This window comes from Haliotis rufescens, unplaced genomic scaffold, assembly GCF_023055435.1.
Source record: "Haliotis rufescens isolate VD_foot unplaced genomic scaffold, xgHalRufe1.0.p SCAF_19, whole genome shotgun sequence".
Lineage (NCBI taxonomy): Eukaryota > Metazoa > Mollusca > Gastropoda > Lepetellida > Haliotidae > Haliotis > Haliotis rufescens.
Window position 1 is genome coordinate 13770704 of NW_025963879.1, and position 25117 is coordinate 13795820.

Below are 25117 nucleotides of genomic sequence, written 5' to 3' on the forward strand. Positions count from 1 at the left end.
TATCAATAAATGAACTCATTATGCTTAGTTACACAATAAGTTAAGTAATATCAACATGAAAATGCTAGTTAAGATTATCTATTATAAACATACTTACATAAAGTATTTAAGCAAATGTAGCCTAACTACATTTACCTGAATACGATGACTGATATGATATATATTTATCACACCTAACAATATAAGCATTATTAAAAGAAGTTAAGAAACCATACATATGCACCTTAACAAACTCTTCAAAGCACTAAATAAGAACACATAAATATACAATTCAAACAAACTAACCTGTGACAATTGACTCAATTATATCAGCGATGAACCGAGTACTCCATACATAATCAACTACAAGTGTGAATTTAAACTGACTAGTCCCATAATGCACCCTGTCACTGAAAGTAAGGGGCTGGGGCTAAACAATAGAAACCAGAGAAACAATAGAGAAGGCAAGCGCAAGGGTGACTGTGCTATTGTATTAGTGAAGCAGGTTAGATTGGAGTGTAGACTAAAACTTAGGTATTAAAATAAGAGGTGACCTTAAAATACACTTGATGATATGTACATAATTTCATACTACTACACTTGCATTCGTGATCAACTCGTGCTGAATGCGTGTAGATAACGGAAAAATGCGAGAGTGGCGAGAATCCTCGCATGTTTCCGGGCGAAACTTCTCCCTTTACGGATACATACGAATGGTAATCGAGATAAACTGGGCTCTGGCTCTATTTGAATAACATTCGCAGCGCAAACAGAACGTGGAACCATATTTGCAAACGAGCAGTCACGAATGTATGAACCTTGACACCTATGATTTGCGCTCGGCTGGTCACAAGAGCATCGAAGTTGCACAAAGTGTTACCACCCAGTGCACAGTTCAGAAATTGTGACAACATCCAGGTTGCAGGTGCCCGTCTTGCAAAGTATTCTAGCTCCACAATGTCCCTCAAGTCACACGCTAAAGGTAAGTTATTTCCGGACGGTGCCTGTCCCCCTTTCCGCTGTTCACATTGTCACGTCGTGCGACTCATAAGAAAAACTTTAGTTTATGATATTGGTTGTAATCTCGCGAGAAAACTCCGGTTCCACGCCTCTAGTGATCAGTTTGTGCACACATTACATCGTTTTGCACTAATCCCACCACTCATATAAGTATGAAATGAAGGCCTAACTTTGCTTCACATTGCCAGGGCCTTGACTGTCATGTACCCTCGGAGTCCCCGATTCGAGATCTTATCCTAGGATTTACACAATGTCCTGGTTCCTCGTGAAGATATTTTCGCTATATTTTATGTACACTTTCCCGTGGTACAAGTACACGTCATGTGATCGTTGCGGTGACATGTTAACTCCATGTTGTCATGTGATTATTCATTATGAAAAGGCCTACGCTAATGACCGTGTGCGTAGCGTCTAAAGTAATTTGATAATCTCAATTCAGGGCGGGGGGGGGGGGTTGGATTTTTTACATTAAATATTTTTCCTTGAGAAAGTTAACTTGATTAAAAATTGAATAATCTTATTTGCCCCCTGTCAAAAAAAGTTAACTCCGGCTTTGTTAGGTCATTACGTTTGCTGAGTCATGGTAGGGTAATAAAGTCTCGTGAATATTTACCTACTCAGACACAAGCTGTCAAAGTGATTTATACACTTTAGTGTTGAATTCACTGCTATGATTGGGACCAGATGGTATTTTCCCAATAAACCTTTTTGCAAGCATGTTCTATGATGAGTATACATGCTTATAAATGGTATTTAAGCACATGCTATGAGTTAATTACTGCTGTACTTTTACTTATGGGTGTTTGCAAATATGTAAATGTATTGTTATTAATCACCAGTGCAGTTTTACGGACATGAATAGCGTCTATGAAACCAACAACGATAGGGAAATGCTTGTTTCATGTTTTAATTTTACATCAGTTTATGGAAAATTTATTAGTTGCATAAGAGTAGTTGTCAAAGCATTCAATGTGTCATTACACTGTTGAATCAAGACAAGTTGACTGTTACATGGCTATTGAACAAAGTGTCATTTCCTTGTCCCCAGGGTCTCCCTACCCAAGCTTGTCCCCAGGGACACTGAGGATCTACAGCATGAGATTCTGTCCATTCGCCCAGAGGACCCGTCTTGTGCTGGAGCATAAGAAGATACCGTGAGTGGATACTCAACTTGAAAACTGTACCAGTCAATCCACTAAGGCCCTTAGAACATTTAACACACCCACTAAGGCACTGACAACATTAAACACCACCCTCTGACAATTGCACTGACAACATTAAGCACCATACCCTAAATGATGAACTATTAAACATCTTTTGGGGAGAACAGATTTGTATTTAGAAGAAACATTTTACTCTAAGGCACTGACATTAAACATGACATCTACTAAGGCAGGTACCTTTTTGGAGGCTGCAGACAACAAGGTATGTAACTGTGTTTTCAGGTATGAGACAATCAACGTGGACTTGAAGAAGAAGCCGGACTGGTTCCTGGAGCGGAACCCGCTGGGTCTGGTGCCAGTGCTGGAGAAGGACGACCAGGTGGTGTACGAGTCGCTGGTGTGTGACGACTACCTGGACCAGGTCTACCCAGACTCTCCGCTCTACCCTCAGGATGCCTACAAGAAGGCTAGAGATAGGATTCTGTTGGAAACCTTCTCACAGGTACATGCCTCCGTCTGGTCCAGCAACATCTGCTCGTCCTGGCCCATATGCTGTAACCTAAATCTGCTGAAAGTAATGCACAAAGCTTAGACTAGTAGGCTTGGATTCTTGACACAGACTGTGATGGTAAAATGGTGGCCATTACAACATTGAGGTTTTTGTTTCATAAGCAGAATTTGAAAATTGCATATTGTTTCTTGAAGTGCCTGAAGGTGACTGTCTAAAAGTACTGTATATGCATGTGACTATTGATTATGTTTAGGTATGTTTATTGGTATGTCTCTTCAGATTCATAGAGATGTAATATTTTTAAAATTATTCCTCCACAACAGTATGCAATATTCAAATCTCATTAAAATCAGATCTTAGTTCTCGCCACAGCTAAACAAAGATCTGAGGACATCCCATTACGGGTCACGTCAGACCGACCTTGCTCGAACTTTGACGGACCAATGGAATGAGCAATCAGAAGGCAGCTTTCTCATGCTTTACAGCACAAATTTCAAATTGGCGACTACACTTTGAAACATATTTTGACAAATTCTTGATTACAAATTTGCAACCTGAACAAAGAACATTTTGGAATGACTAATAGATGGTCTAGATTGTAAGGATTCAGTCGTTAAACCCGTAACTAACGTTCGGAATACCTCATGTTAAAGTTTTCGAGACAGCATGAATAGAAATCACCTAATGGGATGTCTTCAGATCTTTGTATAGCGGTAGCGATAACGAAGGTCTGATTTTAATGAGATTGGCAATATTCCTTCCAGCTTCAATTATATTACAGTGTAGAACATTGTGAAAACAACAATCACCGGAACACACCCTCCGACCTCCTCGCTCCCAGCATGCTCCTGTACTACTCATCACTCTTTTCCCTTATCACCCGTGGTGAACGGACTTGTTTGCTTCCATTCCACATTTAGGATTGGATTTGTTTGTCATTTTGGTTTGCATTGAATATCTTCCTTTGTACATTTATCTACAGGTCCCTCGCTGATCCCTATCAATAAATAAATAAAATAACGGCCATTTACCTTCCTTACGTGTTCTTTCCCCGCCATTGTTATTAACTTTTCGGCAAGTGAAAGCTATTTTCTCGTGTTTCTACCTCCCTTGTTTTAACGAGAAAGGTTGTGTTTCATTTAATGTTTGTGATATTGTCCATTCTTATTCCATATGTAGGACAGATATTATGGAGGATGTCGTTTTGGAGATTGTGTTGGTGGTTGATGACACCCCACTCGAAAGTGCATGGACTGCCATGGGAAGAAATCGGCTCATGATCCCCACGGGCCCTGCCCTGACTGCCAGGTCCCCTGCTCCTTGGACCAATGATGCTCTTTGGCTGTGATGTCTCCCTGCCTTCTGTCATCTGCTACTGACGCTTATTGGCAAGCCCCCACTCGCATCCCATCTTGTCTGTCGACCTGGAGCCTATAGGTGCCTCCCCATGCGCGGACACTCGTGTCAACGTATCTCCAAGCGCCTGCTCAGGTGCCACCTCCTTTTCAGGCGCAGACGCCTCTTCATATGTCCCCTCACTTAAGTATTTCTCCACGCACCTGTCCTCAGGTATTTCTCCACGCACCTCAACAAACACCGTACCAGCAGGCTCAGCTTATTCAGGCGCACCTACAGGGTTAAGTAGCCTTGGATGTTGGGTTATCAGTTATCACATTGTTTATCCACAGGCCTCCACCCGGCCTTACCCATTTTAGTCGCAGCAAGCACAAGTGCCACCAATGTCTCAGTCGTTGCCACCTCAACAGCACATCTTCTCAGGCTCAGCCATTGCAGACTCTGCCTTTGTTGTCCTTGTCTCAGGTCGGATCGCTGCTAGTGACCTCTCCTTAGGATGCTCATATTGACATGGATAACAGTTGGGTACGACAGTTACCACTTTCGTCTCCTCATGGTAGCCTTCTACTTCAGTCGACACCCATCACGCCTGATCAGGCGTCTTGGGATGCTTGTTCCCCGGGCTGTCCTAGTCGGCATTCAGGATTCTGTTCATCATCTCCTGACAGGGTTCCCAGGCGTGTCTGATCTTCGACGAGAGCCTCATCTTGCGTTTCGGCACCTAGTGTCGTTACCTCTAAGGCTGAAGAGCAGCCACTCTACGCCTCAAAGTATCAGACCCTGCGGATCGTGGAAGTCCTTAACTCGAGGAGCCTGTCCCACTGCCTTCTGCAAAATGTTCCTTCAATCCCAAGATTACTCTTCACCCCTCCCCATCGCCGTTGACAAATTGGAACAGAACGCTTGCCTTTCTGGACACCTTCTACTTCAGTCGTCACCCATCATGCCTGATCAGGCGTCTCAGGCTGCTTGTTCCTCGGGCTCTCCTGCTTGGCATTCAAGCCTGGCATTCAAGTATCAGATCCTTTGGATCATGGAAGTCCTTAACTCGAGGAGCCTGTCCCACTGCCTTCTGCAAAATGTTCCTTCGATCCCAAGATAACTCGTCGCCCCTCCCCATCGCCATTGACAAATTTGAACGGAACGCTTGCCTTTCTGGACACCCATACCGGTACGCCTGCATGTTTGTTCTTTCTGTCTATAGAATGATTGCATAAAAATCCGTACTGAGGGTACTACATATTGTGAGGGTAACTACTTTTCCTGGTCTTTTGAGTACCTCCAGTTGCAACCTAAGTTCAGACCCAGCCTTACCTGTTGCCAGGCATGGTGGTGATGAATTACGGGACTAGTGAAATTGAACACTAAACACCCGACCACTAAATTGCAAATGGGGCTATGCAGTTGATCCAACCCGCCATCATACTGTCAGATAATTGCATACTGTTGTGGAGGTATAAGTAAAAAATAAAGGAAATCAGAGTATTCCCCTTATTTTTATACTTATTCTGACACATCAGGACATAACTGCCTGCCAGTCCATCCCCTCAACGTTTGGATGCACTTGTCATCTGTCTACGGGCGATTGTGGGAAAAGGTGATGTTCTACACTGTTATATATTCGAAGCAAAAAGGAATAAGTACATAAATAAGGGAAATACTCTGAATCCCTATATTAGTTCAAACATAAAATGTTTAAGCATTATCTCAGAAACCAAATGGCTTAAAAGGTTCATATTTTAGTTGAATATTTTGCAATTTTAAGCTTTCTTTAATTGAGAAAGAAAATCAGAAATTTAACAGTATTATTGCGCTGAAACTTGAGATGATATGATTAAAAATTTACTATAGGCAAATCTGCAAGTTTATGCAGATAATTTTGCAACAATAAATTACATTTCAGTGACTGATTTATCAAACATGGTACGACCATGAATGTTTGGTCCCATAACAATGTTCTCCAAAGTTTGGTGACCAAAAGAACTGTTGTTTTTAGAGGCATTATGATCAACAGTTAGTTTGTTGTAGATGATTATCAACACATCTCTTTTTTTCTCTGAAACTGCAGAGCCCACAGTAAATTGCAAAAGTGCTATAATCATGATAATGTTGATGTTTTTCCACTTTTCGGATCTTTGATGTGTTGAGTTTTGTTGCTTGGGTGGATGGGGTTCTGCTTGTCTGTGTAACAGCTCACAAGCTGGGTACATGTGCTTGTTTGTTACAGGTGACAACTGCCTGGTGCATGTGCTTGTTTGTTACAGGTGACAACTACCTAGTGCATGTGCTTGTTTGTTACAGGTGACAACTACCTGGTGCATGTGCTTGTTTGTTACAGGTGACAACTGCCTGGTGCATGTGCTTGTTTGTTACAGGTGACAACTACCTGGTGCTTGTGCTTGTTTGTTACAGGTGACAACTACCTGGTGCATGTTCTTGTTTTTTACAGGTGACAACTACCTGGTGCATGTGCTTGTTTGTTACAGGTGACAACTGCCTGGTACATGTGCTTGTTTGTTACAGGTGACAACTACCTGGTGCATGTGCTTGTTTGTTACAGGTGACAACTACCTGGTGCATGTGCTTGTTTGATACAGGTGACAACTGCCTGGTGCATGTGCTTGTTTTTTAGAGGTGACAACTACCTGGTGCATGTGCTTGTTTGTTACAGGTGACAACTGCCTGGTCCATGTGCTTGTTTGTTACAGGTGACAACTTCCTGGTGCATGTGCTTGTCTGTTACAGGTGACAACTGCCTGGTACATGTGCTTGTTTGTTACAGGTGACAGCTGCCTGGTACATGTGCTTGTTTGTTACAGATGACAACTTCCTGGTGCATGTGCTTGTTTGTTACAGGTGAGAGCTGCCTGGTACATGTGCTTGTTTGTTACAGGTGACAACTTCCTGGTGCATGTGCTTGTTTTTTACAGGTGACAGCTGCCTGGTACATGTGCTTGGTTGTTACAGATGACAGCTGCCTGGTACACGTGCTTGTTTGTTACAGGTGACAGCTGCCTGGTACATGTGCTTGTTTGTTACAGATGACAGCTGCCTGGTAGATGTGCTTGTTTGTTACAGGTGACAACTGCCTGGTGCATGTGCTTGTTTGTTACAGGTGACAACTTCCTGGTGCATGTGCTTGTCTGGTACAGGTGACAGCTGCCTGGTACATGTGCTTGTTTGTTACAGATGACAGCTGCCTGGTACATGTGCTTGTTTGTTACAGGTGACAACTTCCTGGTGCATGTGCTTGTTTGTTACAGGTGACAACTGCCTGGTACATGTGCTTGTTTGTTACAGGTGACAACTTCCTGGTGCATGTGCTTGTTTGTTACAGGTGACAACTACCTGGTGCATGTGCTTGTTTGTTACAGGTGACAGCTGCCTGGTGCATGTGCTTGTTTGTTACAGATGACAGCTGCCAGGTACATGTGCTTGTTTGTTACAGGTGACAACTACCTGGTGCATGTGCTTGTCTGTTACAGGTGACAACTTCCTGGTGCATGTGCTTGTCTGTTACAGGTGACAGCTGCCTGGTACATGTGCTTGTTTGTTACAGATGACAGCTGCCTGGTACATGCGCTTGTATGTTACAGGTGACAATTTCCTGGTGCATGTGCTTGTTTTTTTACAGGTGACAGCTCCCTGGTACATGTGCTTGTTTGTTACAGATGACAACTGCCTGGTACATGTGCTTGTTTGTTACAGGTGACAACTGCCTGGTGCATGTGCTTGTCTGTTACAGGTGACAACTTCCTGGTGCATGTGCTTGTCTGTTACAGGTGACAGCTGCCTGGTACATGTGCTTGTTTGTTACAGATGACAGCTGCCTGGTACATGCGCTTGTTTGTTACAGGTGACAATTTCCTGGTGCATGTGCTTGTTTGTTACAGATGACAGCTGCCTGGTACATGTGCTTGTTTGTTACAGGTGACAGCTGCCTGGTACATGTGCTTGTTTGTTACAGATGACAGCTGCCTGGTAGATGTGCTTGTTTGTTACAGGTGACAACTGCCTGGTTCAAGTGTTTGTCTGTGTTACAGGAGACATCTGCATGGTACATGTGCTTGTTTTTTACAGGTGACAACTGCCTGGTACATGTGCTTGTTTGTTACAGGTTACAAGCCTGGCACATGTGCTTGTCGTTACAGGTGACAACTGCCTGGAACATGTGCTTGTTTGTTACAGGTGACAACTGCCTTGTACATGTGCTTGTTTGTTACAGGTGACAACTGCCTGGTACAAGTTGCTTTCTTCAGGAGGCAGTGATGAAGCAGGGGAGAAGTTCTTCAGTGTTTTAAAGACATATGAAACTGCCCTTGGTGATCGAGGGGAGTTCTTTGGAGGTGAGCATCAGATATGCGGATGAGATCTGCTATCAACTCTCCACCATGACCTGACTGAGACCAACTCTCCACCTTGACCTGAGACCAACTCTCCACCATGACCTACCTGAGACCAACTCTCCACCATGACCTGACTGAGACAAACTCTCCACCATGACCTACCTGAGACCAACTCTCAACCATGACCTGAGTGAGACCATCTCTCCATCATGACCTGACTGAGACCAACTCTCCACCATGACCTGACTGAGACCAACTCTCGACCATGACCTGACTGAGACCAACTCTCCACCATGACCTGACTGAGACCATCTCTCCACCATGACCTGACAGACCAACTCTCCACCATGACCTGACTGAGACAAACTCTCCACCATGACCTGACTGAGACCATCTCTCCACCATGACCTGACTGAGACCATCTCTCCACCATGACCTGACTGAGACAAACTCTCCACCATGACCAGACTGAGACCAACTCTCCACCTTGACCTGAGACCAACACTCAACCATGACCTGACTTAGACAAACTCTCCACCATGACCTGACTGAGACCACCTCATCTACCATGACCTGACTGAGACCAACTCTCCACCATGACCTGACTGAGACCAACTCTCCACCATGACCTGAGACCAACACTCCACCATGACCTGACTGAGACCAACTCTCCACCATGACCTGACTGAGACCACCTCATTTACCATGACCTGACTGAGACCAACTCTCCACCATGACCTGACTGAGACCAACTCTCCACCTTGACCTGAGACCAACACTCCACCATGACCTGACTGAGACCAATTCTCCACCATGACCTGACTGAGACCACCTCATCTACCATGACCTGACTGAGACCAACTCTCCACCATGACTTGACTGAGACCAACTCTCCACCATGACCTGACTGAGACCAACTCTCCACCATGACCTGACTGAGACAAACTCTCCACCAAGACCTGACTGAGACCTACTCTCCACCATGACCTGACTGAGACCAACTCTCCACCATGACCTGACTGAGACCAACTCTCCACCATGACCTGACTGAGACCAACTCTCCACCATGACCTGACTGAGACCATCTCTCCACCATGACCTGACTGAGACCTACTCTCCACCATGACCTGACTGAGACCAACTCTCCACCATGACCTGACTGAGACCAACTCTCCACCATGACCTGACTGAGACAAACTCTCCACCATGACCTGACTGAGACCAACTCTCCACCATGACCTGACTGAGACCAACTCTTCTCCATGACCTGAGACCAACTCTCCACCATGACCTGACTGAGACCAACTCTCCTCCATGACCTGACTGAGACCAACTCTCCACCATGACCTGACTGAGACAAACTCTCCACCATGACCTGACTGAGACCAACTCTCCACCATGACCTGACTGAGACAAACTCTCCACCATGACCTGACTGAGACCACCTCATCTACCATGACCTGACTGAGATCAACTCTCCACCATGACCTGACTGAGACAAACTCTCCACCTTGACCTGAGACCACCTCATCTACCATGACCTGACTGAGATCAACTCTCCACCATGACCTGACTGGGCCAACTATCCACCATGACCTGACTGAGACCACCTCATCTACCATGACCTGACTGAGATCAACTCTCCACCATGACCTGACTGAGACAAACTCTCCACCATGACCTGACTGAGACCACCTCATCTACCATGACCTGACTGAGACCATCTCTCCACCATGACCTGACTGAGACCAACTCTCCACCATGACCTGACTGAGACAAACTCTCCACCATGACCTGACTGAGACCAACTCTCCACCATGACCTGACTGAGACCACCTCATCTACCATGACCTGACTGAGATCAACTCTCCACCATGACCTGACTGAGACAAACTCTCCACCTTGACCTGAGACCACCTCATCTACCATGACCTGACTGAGATCAACTCTCCACCATGACCTGACTGGGCCAACTCTCCACCATGACCTGACTGAGACCACCTCATCTACCATGACCTGACTGAGATCAACTCTCCACCATGACCTGACTGAGACAAACTCTCCACCATGACCTGACTGAGACCAACTCTCCACCATGACCTGACTGAGACCACCTCATCTACCATGACCTGACTGAGACCATCTCTCCACCATGACCTGACTGAGACCAACTCTCCACCATGACCTGACTGAGACAAACTCTCCACCATGACCTGACTGAGACAAACTCTCCACCATGACCTGACTGAGACCAACTCTCCACCTTGACCTGAGACCAACACTCAACCATGACCTGACTTAGACAAACTCTCCACCATGACCTGACTGAGACCACCTCATCTACCATGACCTGACTGAGACCAACTCTCCACCATGACCTGACTGAGACCAACTCTCCACCATGACCTGAGACCAACACTCCACCATGACCTGACTGAGACCAACTCTCCACCATGACCTGACTGAGACCACCTCATTTACCATGACCTGACTGAGACCAACTCTCCACCATGACCTGACTGAGACCAACTCTCCACCTTGACCTGAGACCAACACTCCACCATGACCTGACTGAGACCAATTCTCCACCATGACCTGACTGAGACCACCTCATCTACCATGACCTGACTGAGACCAACTCTCCACCATGACTTGACTGAGACCAACTCTCCACCATGACCTGACTGAGACAAACTCTCCACCATGACCTGACTGAGACCTACTCTCCACCATGACCTGACTGAGACCAACTCTCCACCATGACCTGACTGAGACCAACTCTCCACCATGACCTGACTGAGACCAACTCTCCACCATGACCTGACTGAGACCATCTCTCCACCATGACCTGACTGAGACCTACTCTCCACCATGACCTGACTGAGACCAACTCTCCACCATGACCTGACTGAGACCAACTCTCCACCATGACCTGACTGAGACAAACTCTCCACCATGACCTGACTGAGACCAACTCTCCACCATGACCTGACTGAGACCAACTCTTCTGCATGACCTGAGACCAACTCTCCACCATGACCTGACTGAGACCAACTCTCCTCCATGACCTGACTGAGACCAACTCTCCACCATGACCTGACTGAGACAAACTCTCCACCATGACCTGACTGAGACCAACTCTCCACCATGACCTGACTGAGACAAACTCTCCACCATGACCTGACTGAGACCACCTCATCTACCATGACCTGACTGAGATCAACTCTCCACCATGACCTGACTGAGACAAACTCTCCACCTTGACCTGAGACCACCTCATCTACCATGACCTGACTGAGATCAACTCTCCACCATGACCTGACTGGGCCAACTATCCACCATGACCTGACTGAGACCACCTCATCTACCATGACCTGACTGAGATCAACTCTCCACCATGACCTGACTGAGACAAACTCTCCACCATGACCTGACTGAGACCACCTCATCTACCATGACCTGACTGAGACCATCTCTCCACCATGACCTGACTGAGACCAACTCTCCACCATGACCTGACTGAGACAAACTCTCCACCATGACCTGACTGAGACCAACTCTCCACCATGACCTGACTGAGACCACCTCATCTACCATGACCTGACTGAGATCAACTCTCCACCATGACCTGACTGAGACAAACTCTCCACCTTGACCTGAGACCACCTCATCTACCATGACCTGACTGAGATCAACTCTCCACCATGACCTGACTGGGCCAACTCTCCACCATGACCTGACTGAGACCACCTCATCTACCATGACCTGACTGAGATCAACTCTCCACCATGACCTGACTGAGACAAACTCTCCACCATGACCTGACTGAGACCAACTCTCCACCATGACCTGACTGAGACCACCTCATCTACCATGACCTGACTGAGACCATCTCTCCACCATGACCTGACTGAGACCAACTCTCCACCATGACCTGACTGAGACAAACTCTCCACCTTGACCTGAGACCACCTCATCTACCATGACCTGACTGAGATCAACTCTCCACCATGACCTGACTGGGCCAACTATCCACCATGACCTGACTGAGTCCACCTCATCTACCATGACCTGACTGAGATCAACTCTCCACCATGACCTGACTGAGACAAACTCTCCACCATGACCTGACTGAGACCACCTCATCTACCATGACCTGACTGAGACCATCTCTCCACCATGACCTGACTGAGACCAACTCTCCACCATGACCTGACTGAGACAAACTCTCCACCATGACCTGACTGAGACCAACTCTCCACCATGACCTGACTGAGACCACCTCATCTACCATGACCTGACTGAGATCAACTCTCCACCATGACCTGACTGAGACAAACTCTCCACCTTGACCTGAGACCACCTCATCTACCATGACCTGACTGAGATCAACTCTCCACCATGACCTGACTGGGCCAACTCTCCACCATGACCTGACTGAGACCACCTCATCTACCATGACCTGACTGAGATCAACTCTCCACCATGACCTGACTGAGACAAACTCTCCACCATGACCTGACTGAGACCAACTCTCCACCATGACCTGACTGAGACCACCTCATCTACCATGACCTGACTGAGATCAACTCTCCACCTTGACCTGACTGAGACAAACTCTCCACCATGACCTGACTGAGAGAAACTCTCCACCATGACCTGACTGAGACCATCTGTCTTCCATGACCTGACTGAGACAAACTCTCCACCATGACCTGACTGAGACCAACTCTCCACCATGACCTGACTGAGACCAACTCTCCACCATGACCTGACTGAGACCACCTCATCTACCATGACCTGACTGAGATCAACTCTCCACCATGACCTGACTGAGACAAACTCTCCACCTTGACCTGAGACCACCTCATCTACCATGACCTGACTGAGATCAACTCTCCACCATGACCTGACTGGGCCAACTCTCCACCATGACCTGACTGAGACCACCTCATCTACCATGACCTGACTGAGATCAACTCTCCACCATGACCTGACTGAGACAAACTCTCCACCATGACCTGACTGAGACCAACTCTCCACCATGACCTGACTGAGACCACCTCATCTACCGTGACCTGACTGAGATCAACTCTCCACCTTGACCTGACTGAGACAAACTCTCCACCATGACCTGACTGAGACAAACTCTCCACCATGACCTGACTGAGACCATCTGTCTTCCATGACCTGACTGAGACAAACTCTCCACCATGACCTGACTGAGACAAACTCTCCACCATGACCTGACTGAGACAAACTCTCCACCATGACCTGACTGAGACAACCTCATCTACCATGACCTGACTGAGACAACCTCATCTACCATGACCTGACTGAGACCTACTCTCCACCTTGACCTGACTGAGACAAACTCTCCACCATGACCTGACTGAGACAAACTCTCCACCATGACCTGACTGAGACAAACTCTCCACCATGACCTGACTGAGACAAACTCTCCACCATGACCTGACTGAGACCATCTGTCTTCCATGACCTGACTGAGACAAACTCTCCACCATGACCTGACTGAGACAAACTCTCCACCATGACCTGACTGAGACAAACTCTCCACCATGACCTGACTGAGACAACCTCATCTACCATGACCTGACTGAGACAACCTCATCTACCATGACCTGACTGAGACCTACTCTCCACCTTGACCTGACTGAGACAAACTCTCCACCATGACCTGACTGAGACAAACTCTCCACCATGACCTGACTGAGACAAACTCTCCACCATGACCTGACTGAGACAAACTCTCCACCATGACCTGACTGAGACCATCTGTCTTCCATGACCTGAATAAGACCACCTTTTTCGCGGTGAGACCCCTTGTGAATTTTTCCGTTTACGTGTAGAGGTACCATACCATACAAAACATATTCTTTGTGTCTTATGCATGACTCACTCTTTCCCCCAATCTAGGTGCCACCCCCTCTATGTTGGACTTCACAGCGTGGCCATGGTTTGAAAGAAGTGGAGTCTTGGAGAAGGTGGCACCAAAGTATGCCATCACTGAAAGCAACTTCCCCAACATTGCAGCCTGGCAGAAGAGAATGTTTGAACTTCCAGCAGTCAAAGCCACCATGTTTGACACAGAGTCCCATCTCAGATTCTTTGCATCTTACAAAGCAGGCGCCCCAGACTATGACTATGGTTTATGACTACGCCAAGCAAAACTGTGAACACTGACTGAACTGACGACCACTGTTGTTTTATTTCTATAAGCTGTGATCAGTCAGGTGTCGGTCAGTCGGTTCACTGGAAAGAAATAACTGCTAGATCTTAAACTGTTTAAGGTAATTATTTGTCAAACAGATTAGTAGGGTTTGTGATTTTATCAAGAACAATCAGGGAGATCAATTAATATAGGACTCTTTTTTAGTTTATTTTCTGTTTGCTGCATTTAAACTATCAAATTACAAAAAAGGCATCTTATACATAATAGATTACTGTATAGTCTTTCATGTCAGGAATGAACAAATGTGATGGTCCAGTTGATGGAAAGATAGGAGGAAACAAAAGGGAAGTATATTTTGGGCAGGAAATGTTTATTAAGCCTTAGAGGATCAAACATTATTTGTCATGGTGATGAACGCCCAGGTACTAGCATTTCCTTAATGAATTGGGCGGTCGGGTAGCCTAGTGGTTAAAGCATTAGCTCGTCACGCCGAAGATCCGGGTTTGATTCCCGACATGGGTACAATGTGTGAAGCCCATTTCTGGTGACCCCCGCCGTGATATTGCTGGAATATTGCTAAAAGCGGCGTAAAATCTCACTCACTCACTCACTCCTTGAAGAATTACTATGTTGAAATGAGCATTTCAAGGGAACACAGAAGTGAATGTTACAGGCCAATATTCCTTTCAGTACATACATACCTGGACAGTATGCAGTATATATCCTAGTTTTTTATTTGTGCCACCTACCCAGGACCAAGGAGCCTTGTACTAGTGCTGACGCTGCATATATCAAGATAGTTGTCATTGTAATCTTTCAGTATTTGATGTGACTTGTATACGTTATGATTGATTATTGGTGGTACTTTGTCACCGGATGTGCCATTTGCAGAACTTTACAGCACAGGGTAGAAACCCTGTTGATCTGGATGTATCATCCTCTCTGAAATCCTCCAGATTAACACATTTGTTACAGAGAATCATGCTTAGTGCACATGGCAGCTCTCCCAGACGTAATCGTCTGGAAAGAGGGGTTTCAGGGTTAACAACATCTGAACTAGGTTCCACTGTAGTGTGTTTGATTACAGTGTTATTCTTCAAGGAAGACAAAATGAGGCATTTCATCAATTGCAATACTGGAACAACAATTCCAGTTTGTAGGTTGTTAATGATGCACCCAGCAATATTCCTGCTTTATGATGGCAGTCTGTATATTCATGGGCCTGGACCAGACAATCCAGTGATTGACATCATGAGTATAGATCCATGCGATCAGATAGGAAGACATGCATCAACCAAGTCAGCAAGCCTGACCACAGGATCCTGTTAGTCGACTCTTACAAGCAAGCATGGGTTGCTGAAGAGCGATTCTAACCCGGATCATGACAAGGGATTTCAAGGTGTATGTCAATGGTATGATGAGAATTCCTTGACCTTCCCACAGTGCAGACATGCAGTATTCAACATGGAGATACAGTATGTTGCTGGTGGGTATTGCCACACACAATCTTCGATTGAGGATGTTCTTTTACTGGCTGTGAGTAGTGATCATTAATTATCACTGTGAATAACAACCTGGATTCAAATGAATTGAGTTACTGGTTAACAGTTTTCTGAATGTGTTGCTTTGGGGCAGTGGACAGTTGTGATGCATCCATAGTTTTATCACCTCTGCATTTTGTCAATAAACATACAATTATGTCATACTCACGATTGCTGGGAATTGTGCAGACAAGAAACTTTAGGGCAACTGATGGTGACATGAAGTTTCTTCATATCCAAGAGATATATAGCTTATTGTTATTCATATAGAATCATTTCTTCACAAGTTATACAATATTATGTCTCCCTTCGTTGTGAATTATTACATGAGTCAAAAAATGTTTTCTTTGAATTAAAAAAAATTATACAAACTATTTAAAAATAGTAATTGTTCAATCATTATTATTTTATATAACAAATACCTGTTTTTACTGTGTCTTATACCATGGACCCTAAAAATTTTTATATATATATATATATATATATATATTGTATAAAGTGTCCATGCTTGTACTCATTCACTCTAGATCTGTTTGACTACCGGCTTTCCTGCCACATTAAGCTGACACGCTGTGACATAACTGTAATACTGTTAAAAGTGGCTTAAGACCCAACTCACTCACACGATCACTATTATTGTTTGTTTCAGAATTTTTCTTAGAAGTTGCATTGGTAATCGTTACTATTTGAACTGAATTACTGATAAAACTATGTAGCGCTCTTGTCCTATAAGATCAGCCAGTTCCATTTGTTGTGATGCATGTTTAAGGAAGTGATAAAGATATGCTTGTGTATGTCAGATAAGATGAGGTGAGGTGAAATGGGGTTTAACGTTGCGTCCAAGATTATTGCACTTATATAGCGACATGCATGGCCTTTACAATAATATAACTTACTCGCTAAAACAGTATTATGAATCCATCTGTCAGGTGAGTATTTATAGAGAGTCTCGGATTTTCACATCTCACTGATAGGGCTTACTTGGTGATTTCTTTTTATATTTTTATTTTCTGTTATTTTGTTTATTTTTTATTTTTTTTATTTTTGCGGGGTCGGGGTAGGTGCTATATATTGTTCCAGGAAAAGTCGGGTCAACATTTGACAGTTCATTCATAAGCTGTTGACAATAAAACACCGCATATATTTTGGTTGGTGTTGGATAACTCATCAAAGGGAATAAACTCGCTTGACCTTAACCAAGGTGACGTAGTACAGATGTGAGTTATCCTTTAAAACGGACGTAAAATATGCCATTATTAGCCGCGTAGCGCAATTTTAAGGTAATTTGAGATTGGTCTTACTCTGTATTAACTATTAAAGGCGCCGCATATTGTTCGTATTTGTACAGACGCGACGAACGAACACTTTTAATCATTACGATATCCCACAGAACAAATATGTGATTGTTAAAAAATACATAGTTAATCGCAACTGCACTTACCAGGCGTCTCTTGGGAGGAAAAGGGAAAATTATTGTTTTCTGTTAAATCTGTCAATTATATTAAACTGAGTATGTGATACGCCACTGGTATCCCTCTTGGACAAATGACACGTGAAGATCCGGGGTAGAATGGGTCTTTAGCAACCCACGCTTGCCTTAATTGGCGACTAAGCTTGTCGTAAGATGCGACTAACGGGATCGGGTGGTCAGGCTTGCTGACTTGGTTGAGGTATGTCATCGTATCCCAATTGCGTGGATCGATGCTCATGATGTCAATCACTGGATTGTCTGGTCCAGACTCGATTATTTACAGACCGCCGTCGGGTAGCCTAGTGATTAAAGCGTTTGATCGTCACGCCGAAGACACGGGTTCGATTCCCGACATGGGTACAATGTGTGAAGCCCATTTCGCCGTCATATAGCTGGAATATTGAGTGCGGCGTTAAACAAACCAAACCAAACCAAACCTATTGGACAAATGGACCAACCAATCCAACCTTCGGAGATCCATCTGTCGTGAGTTTTCGAGTGAATGTCTGCATGAACCTGTTGAGTACACCCGTTTATTGGTTGGGTACACCAGTTCTGTGGTTGGATACACCTATTCAGTGGTATACCATTACACAGTATCGAGTCAGCTGCAACATCCACTTAATTTCTATCGACGGATCTGCATTGAGATGCATATTCATGTCAGAAGCGCCCTTTGACGTCATATATTGTTTTTCCGAGAGATCTGATATTCGTACAATGGTCCTGTTGCCGGCAACAACTATGCCTGATTGTGGACAGTTTTTTCAGTAACTTGTAACACCTAGATACTAACCGCATACTTACTGCTTCCCAATCACGGTATTCGCACCAGTCAACCGCATGGCATTTGGCGGATACCTTGCTCCCCAGGAAGAGGAGCGCACAACAAAAATATCGAGTGAGTTGGGTTTAACGCCGCTTTGAACAGTATTCCAGTTATATCACGGCATGTCAGCTTTATTGTGTGAGGAAAGCCCGAAGTGATGCAGGTCTCAGACGTTTACCCCTTTTTTACTCAGAACACGGGTATGGTGGCGACAAGCCTAGAAACATAATCGGGGCGAACTCTGAATCTAATCCACAATCATAGGTTTCTGACATGTCCAAGGGACGCACTTCTGCAAAGAGAGTGTGTGTGGCTGGTTTTACGCCGCTTTTAGCAATATTCCTGCAATATCACTGCAGAGACACCAGAAATGGACTTCACACATTACAAACGTGGGAAATCGAACCCAGGCGTTAAGCGTGACGAGCGATAGCTTTAACCACCAAGCCACCGCCGTGAGGAAAGCGTCGTGAACAAGACGTTGGGCCTTACTTTCCCTCGCCTCTATTCCCTCCGGCCTTACTTTCCCTCGCCTCTATTCCCTCCGGCCTTACTTTCCCTCGCCTCTATTCCCTCCGGCCTTACTTTCCCTCGCCTCTATTCCCTCCGGCCTTACTTTCCCTCGCCTCTTTTCCCTCCGATCTTACTTTCCCTCGCCTCTATTCCCTCCGGCCTTACTTTCCCTCGCCTCTATTCCCTCCGGCCTTACTTTCCCTCGCCTCTTTTCCCTCCGATCTTACTTTCCCTCGCCTCTTTTCCCTCCGGTCTTACTTTCCCTCGCCTCTTTTCCCTCCGGCCTTACTTTCCCTCGCCTCTTTTCCCTCCGGTCTTACTTTCCCTCGCCTCTATTCCCTCCGGTCTTACTTTCCCTCGCCTCTATTCCCTCGGTCCTACTTTCCCTCGCCTCTTTTCCCTCCGGTCTTACTTTCCCTCGCCTCTATTCCCTCGGTCCTACTTTCCCTCGCCTCTTTTCCCTCCGGTCTTACTTTCCCTCGCCTCTATTCCCTCGGTCCTACTTTCCCTCGCCTCTATTCCCTCCTGTCTTTCTTTCCCTCGCCTCTATTCCTCCCGATCTTACTTTCCCTCGCCTCTATTCCCATCTTACTTTCCCATTTTAGGTCCAACCATAGACAAACATCTTTATCTACGAGTATTTCTGGTTCATGCTATGGATTTCATTATTGCATTGAGATTAATCTGCACAAACCACAATTCCAAAAGAATGTTCATTTCTTTCTTTGACATGATTTGGATTTTAGGATTTTAATGGGGACTGTCCTTGTTCCCGACACAAGTGTTTGTCAAACAGCCGTTATATTAGTTCTCTCAATTGTCTGCTGTTAGTCCCGAACAATCCACACCGAGACATGCATGTTGATTGTCGTATGTCAAGTACGGTGGAAACACTTCAAACCGCACATATAAAACGACTATTTTAGGAAATGGTTAACTGAGTACGAAACAAGCTGTTATCCCCAGCAAACGAAACAGGATTCATGGTAAAATACAAGCCATGTTTGATCCATGCTGAACATATACCACTTTGGCCACAACGAATCGATTCCCCCGTGGCCATAGGGTATGCTATGGCTCGTAACACTGAAGACCCGGGTACGACTTCCCACATGGGTAAAATGTGTGAAGAGCATTCATAGTGCTACCAACGTGATATGGTAGGATATAAGTTGGAACATTACGGCGTAAAACAATACTAACTTATATTTATATTTAAGTGGCATTTAAAAGATGTAGTAACAATGAAGACCTTAACATCCTCGTTCTTTCATTTCGACGTTTCGGTACAGTCTCTTGTATGTCTCTAGCAGGCACAAGCACTCTGTTGGAGTTACTGGTTGGAATATGTCCCCGGCAACCCACCATGTCGTGTAACCCACCATTTAATATTGGTGGAGATGTTGGGGGAGACAGGATGTGTTTTCCGTCGGTCATTGCAGGCATATTTTATTTTGTGAAATTAGGAGTCGGAACACATTTATTTCAGGGTATCCAGTACGTCCAGCGAACAATGTATTTATTTAATATTTTTTTTATTATATTATTAAAACGGAAAACAAATTATTCTTTTATAGTCAAGTGGTCGGTCTCGGAAAGACCTAACAGGTCGGGTGGTCAGGCTCGGTGACGTGGTTGTTTGCATCACATCCGACGACGGCGTGGTACGTTGCTCGTAATATCAATCACTGGTTTATCCCCACTTATTGCAGTGAGAACCTGGAGTGATAAAGAGTGGTCCAGTGATCTGATTCTCTCGTTACTTTACATATTTATTTGTTGTTTTACGCCGCACTCAGCAATATTCCAGCTAGGACGGCGGTCTGTTGTTGTTGTTGTTGTTGTTGTTGTCAGTATCATGACGTCTATCGAAACTATCGATTCTTACTGTCCATACCAGCTATTGAAATTTTGACTTGTATATATCGATTGTCCATGAAGGATTGCAGTGCATCGATAAAGTTATTAATGGACGCCGGAGACAAACAGTGTTGTATAAGGCTGATCAATATGTATGCGGATAAGTTTCAAAGTACGCACATCCTCGGTTATCCAGTGTGATATATACCTCCATTCTATTATTATAAATACCCAGGGTGTATTCGTTACTATGCATAGCTTCGTTTTCAGCCCGATTCAACGTGACGTAAAAATAGCCGTCCAGTCACACTCGTGAGCGAGAGGAATTATGTGCTAGGTTAGTGATAAGTGAGAATGAGATTGTGACGTCACATCCGAAACGTCACTTCCGCGTGAAAAAGGTCCAGGATATGTTTAAAGAATGTAGATATTATTCCTTGGATAATCGAGGATGAAGTACACGTGTTACTGGACATTTTGGGAGAATGGCAGATTTACGCAAAACAAGATTCGATGTATATATGTTCATTATATATGTGCAAATTCATGAATTTGCATTAGATACAACTTTAAAGATGAACTTTCTACATCCATTCTGTCTCACCGCCGCTGAACCATATTTTTTCACAATTTTTTTGCCCAGGCATTATTGTAATGCTACAGTCCTAAATGAAGCAAGGCTAGATTTAGATGAAAATCCCAGCTAAGTGGGGCTCCTTTTCAGTTAAAATGTAGCTGATTGTTTCTTACAAAATTATCAATTTTGTAATATATTATAACTATATATATCAGAGACTAAGCGTTACGCCGATCCACATCCCGCAATGTATCACTTAGCATAGACGTCACTGGATTCAGTGGCACGGGTGGCCCAGTCTTCTAAGGCGCCGCGATTCGCTGTGCAGAGTTGCGTCCCTTGGGCACGCCAGAAACCTATCATCATGGGTTCCAATCCCGGTTCACCTTGATCATGGTTTGTCAGCACCATACCCGTGCTTGTGGGTTTCACTGAAGTGGTAAACGTCTGAGACCTGCATCACTTCGGCCTTTCCTCACACATCAAACTGACACGCCGCGATATAACTGGAATACTGTTAAAAGCGGCGTTAAACCCAACTCACTCAATCACTCACTCACCGACTCTGGGCTGCATTGGCACCAACTGCGTGATTGACAAACATGATACAAGTTTAGCTTACACGAAAACAAAAGTGTGTGTTTAAAAAAACTTGTATATGACTGCCAGATGACACAATAGTATAGCCTCCCTTTAAACAGGCGTCGTCAACACAATATCGGATTTGCATAGACAAGAGAGTAAAATATTTCCACGACGACCATTTCCTGTTATGTAGCACAAGTAGAATGACAGAGACATAATTTACAAATATTATAAATGTCTCGTTACTTACACATGCAAGTCACGACTTCTAACAACGACAACAACAACATTGTCGGCGAGCATCTCGAGTTGTTTACCACTGGACGGTTCCCAACGTCTGTCATTCATATCGGCTTGCGCACGTCACGAGTGTCAATTTCATCAATGGGGGTCACGTGACCACTTACGTGCACTCGCTTTATCGTGGTAAAATTTATTGTCGTTTCAAGCCTTAGCGAGGGCCTGTAACAATGCCTGATGTCGGTGAACTTGTTTGTGGTTCTTTTGCGTCACTGGGGACGTTTAGACATCAAACTGTATTTAATTACTTGTTTGCATAGCGATTACATATGACACGGTTTGAATATTATTATCTGACGATTTTATTGTACACGCACGAGGAGTGACCTTTTATTTTATTCAAATGTTACCTAGGATATTGCAAAGGCCTTTTCGGGCCATTTGCTTTTATATTCTTTTTCTTGAAATATAAAAAAAAAAAACATGTGGCCCTGAAGGCTTCCATACAATGGTTACGGGTTGTAATATTTTCCCCCTGGAAATATTGGAAATATTGCAGAGCGTGTCGGTTTCTTAAATGGACAGTCCCAAGGGAAAGAGGTCACTTGTGTGATCACTGCATATTAAAGGAATGGAATCCTAAGAAAGGTTAAAGAAATGGCTAAATTCGAGTTTAGAAAGAAGTATACAGCTATTAATTATGACATGCATTGCCTTTATCAATACGCAATATTAGACAGTTATACATATTATTCCTGTGCTAAAATGTTTGGATGACACGTTTTGTGCATTCCATGACTAGTCCACGTGGCTATATTGCCGATAAACAAACCTCTGTTATATTGATTTGATCACAACGGCGTATCGATAATAACCTTATATGCAGTGTATGGATCGATGTTGTTTTGACCTGGATCAGGGTTACACAGAAAGTCTCACCTCAAATTGTATTTCACTTGATATATTTAATGGGAATGAAAAAAAGACACATACTCATGAATAATTTGTATAGATGCAGACAATTTAAACGTATGCAGTTGTGCCTATCACAAAATTATCTTGGAAAACAACAATGTGTGCATTGCCAAACGTGTATTAGAAAACACAATAATGTACGCATGGACCAGACAAACCCATATTGGATACCACAACAATGTATGCATGGACCAGACAAACCTGTATTGGATAACACAACAATGCATGCATGGACCAGACAAACCTTTATTGGATAACACAACAATGCATGCATGGACCAGACAAACCTGTTTTGGATAACACAACAATGCATGCATGGACCAGACAAACCTGTATTGGATAACACAACAATGCATGCATGGACCAGACAAACCTGTTTTGGATAACACAACAATGCATGCATGGACCAGACAAACCTGTTTTGGATAACACAACAATGCATGCATGGACCAGACAAACCTGTATTGGATAACACAACAATGCATGCATGGACCAGACAAACCTGTTTTGGATAACACAACAATGCATGCATGGACCAGACAAACCTGTGTTGGCTAAAACCACAGTGTATGCATGGACCAGACAAACATGTATTGGATAACACAACAATGTATGCATGGACCAGACAAACCTGTGTTGGATAACACCACAGTGCATGCATGGACCAGACAAACCTTTATTGGATAACACAACAGTGCATGCATGGACCAGACAAACCTGTATTGTATAATACAACAGTGTATGCATGGACAAGACAAACCTGTATTGGATAATACAACAGTGTATGCATGGACCAGACAAACCTGTATTGGATAACACAACAATGTATGCATGGACAAGACAAACCTGTATTGGATAATACAACAGTGTATGCATGGACCAGACAAACATGTATTGGATAACACAACAATGTATGCATGGACCAGACAAACATGTATTGGATAACACAACAGTGCATGCATGGACCAGACAAACCTGTATTGGATAACACAACAATGCATGCATGGACCAGACAAACCTTTATTGGATAACACAACAGTGTATGCATGGACCAGACAAACCTGTATTGGATAATACAACAGTGTATGCATGGACCAGACAAACCTGTATTGGATAACACAACAGTGTATGCATGGACCAGACAAACCTGTATTGGATAATACAACAGTGTATGCATGGATCAGACAAACCTTTATTGGATAACACAACGATGCATGCATGGACCAGACAAATCTGTATTGGATAACAAAACAATGTATGCATGGACCAGACAAACCTGTGTTGGATAACACAATAATGTATGCATCGACCAGACGAACCTGTATTGGAAAACAAAACAATGTATGCATGGACCAGACAAACCTTTATTGGATAATACAACAATGTATGCATGGACCAGACAAATCTGTATTGGATAACAAAACAATGTATGCATGGACCAGACAAACCTGTATTGGAAAACACAACAGACAAAGTTCGAAGGTTAAAAATTATAGAAAGTAAATACTTCATATATATCGTCGGTCGTGTATATAAACAGGTGGGATAACCTACAAGAGTTTCCTTAGATTGTTCAGTTGCTGTATATCCCCATACAGATTTCACAATTGCTTTATACCCAGCTTTTCCAACAATTATGCAATACATTACGCATTTCCATTTCCTATATAACCAGTTATCCTTAAGGGATCACGCCTCGTCCGTTTCTATACAACATACTATACAGTATTGTCTCTATGTCCATACTAAGTGGCCATTTTAACCACCCAATATCCATTCAGGGCATTTGTGGGGAAATTGATGAAATATTCTACCCTGAAATGCGCCTGTTACTGAGGTGCTAACTTCAGGTGATTCTGTGTTATTATGATTATTGTTTTACTTCTTCAACAACACTATAGTTACACATATTCAAGGAGAGCGAATATATGTTGTCGAATAATAACCTACATACAAAT

At 44.2% G+C, this 25117-nt stretch overlaps 1 protein-coding gene across 1 annotated transcript; it reads left to right on the forward strand.

The window, feature by feature from the left end:
* Positions 1 to 766: 766 nt before the first annotated feature.
* On the forward strand, positions 767 to 16491 carry LOC124148294 (pyrimidodiazepine synthase-like). Its single transcript, XM_048398909.1, has 5 exons — positions 767 to 961; positions 2048 to 2153; positions 2445 to 2664; positions 8255 to 8375; positions 14313 to 16491. Exons 1-5 carry the CDS (start codon positions 808 to 810, stop codon positions 14549 to 14551), a joined length of 840 nt encoding a protein of 279 aa, XP_048254866.1. The 5' UTR covers positions 767 to 807; the 3' UTR covers positions 14552 to 16491.
* The last annotated feature ends 8626 nt before the right edge of the window (positions 16492 to 25117 follow it).

Excerpts from the sequence above, each read along its gene's own strand:
- LOC124148294 (XM_048398909.1), top strand. The coding sequence starts at position 808 with ATGATTTGCGCTCGGCTGGTCACAAGAGCATCGAAGTTGCACAAAGTG. Across the intron at positions 962-2,047 it reads CCTCAAGTCACACGCTAAAG|GGTCTCCCTACCCAAGCTTG; the intron begins GTAAGTTATTTC and ends CCTTGTCCCCAG. Across the intron at positions 8,376-14,312 it reads TCGAGGGGAGTTCTTTGGAG|GTGCCACCCCCTCTATGTTG; the intron begins GTGAGCATCAGA and ends CCCCCAATCTAG.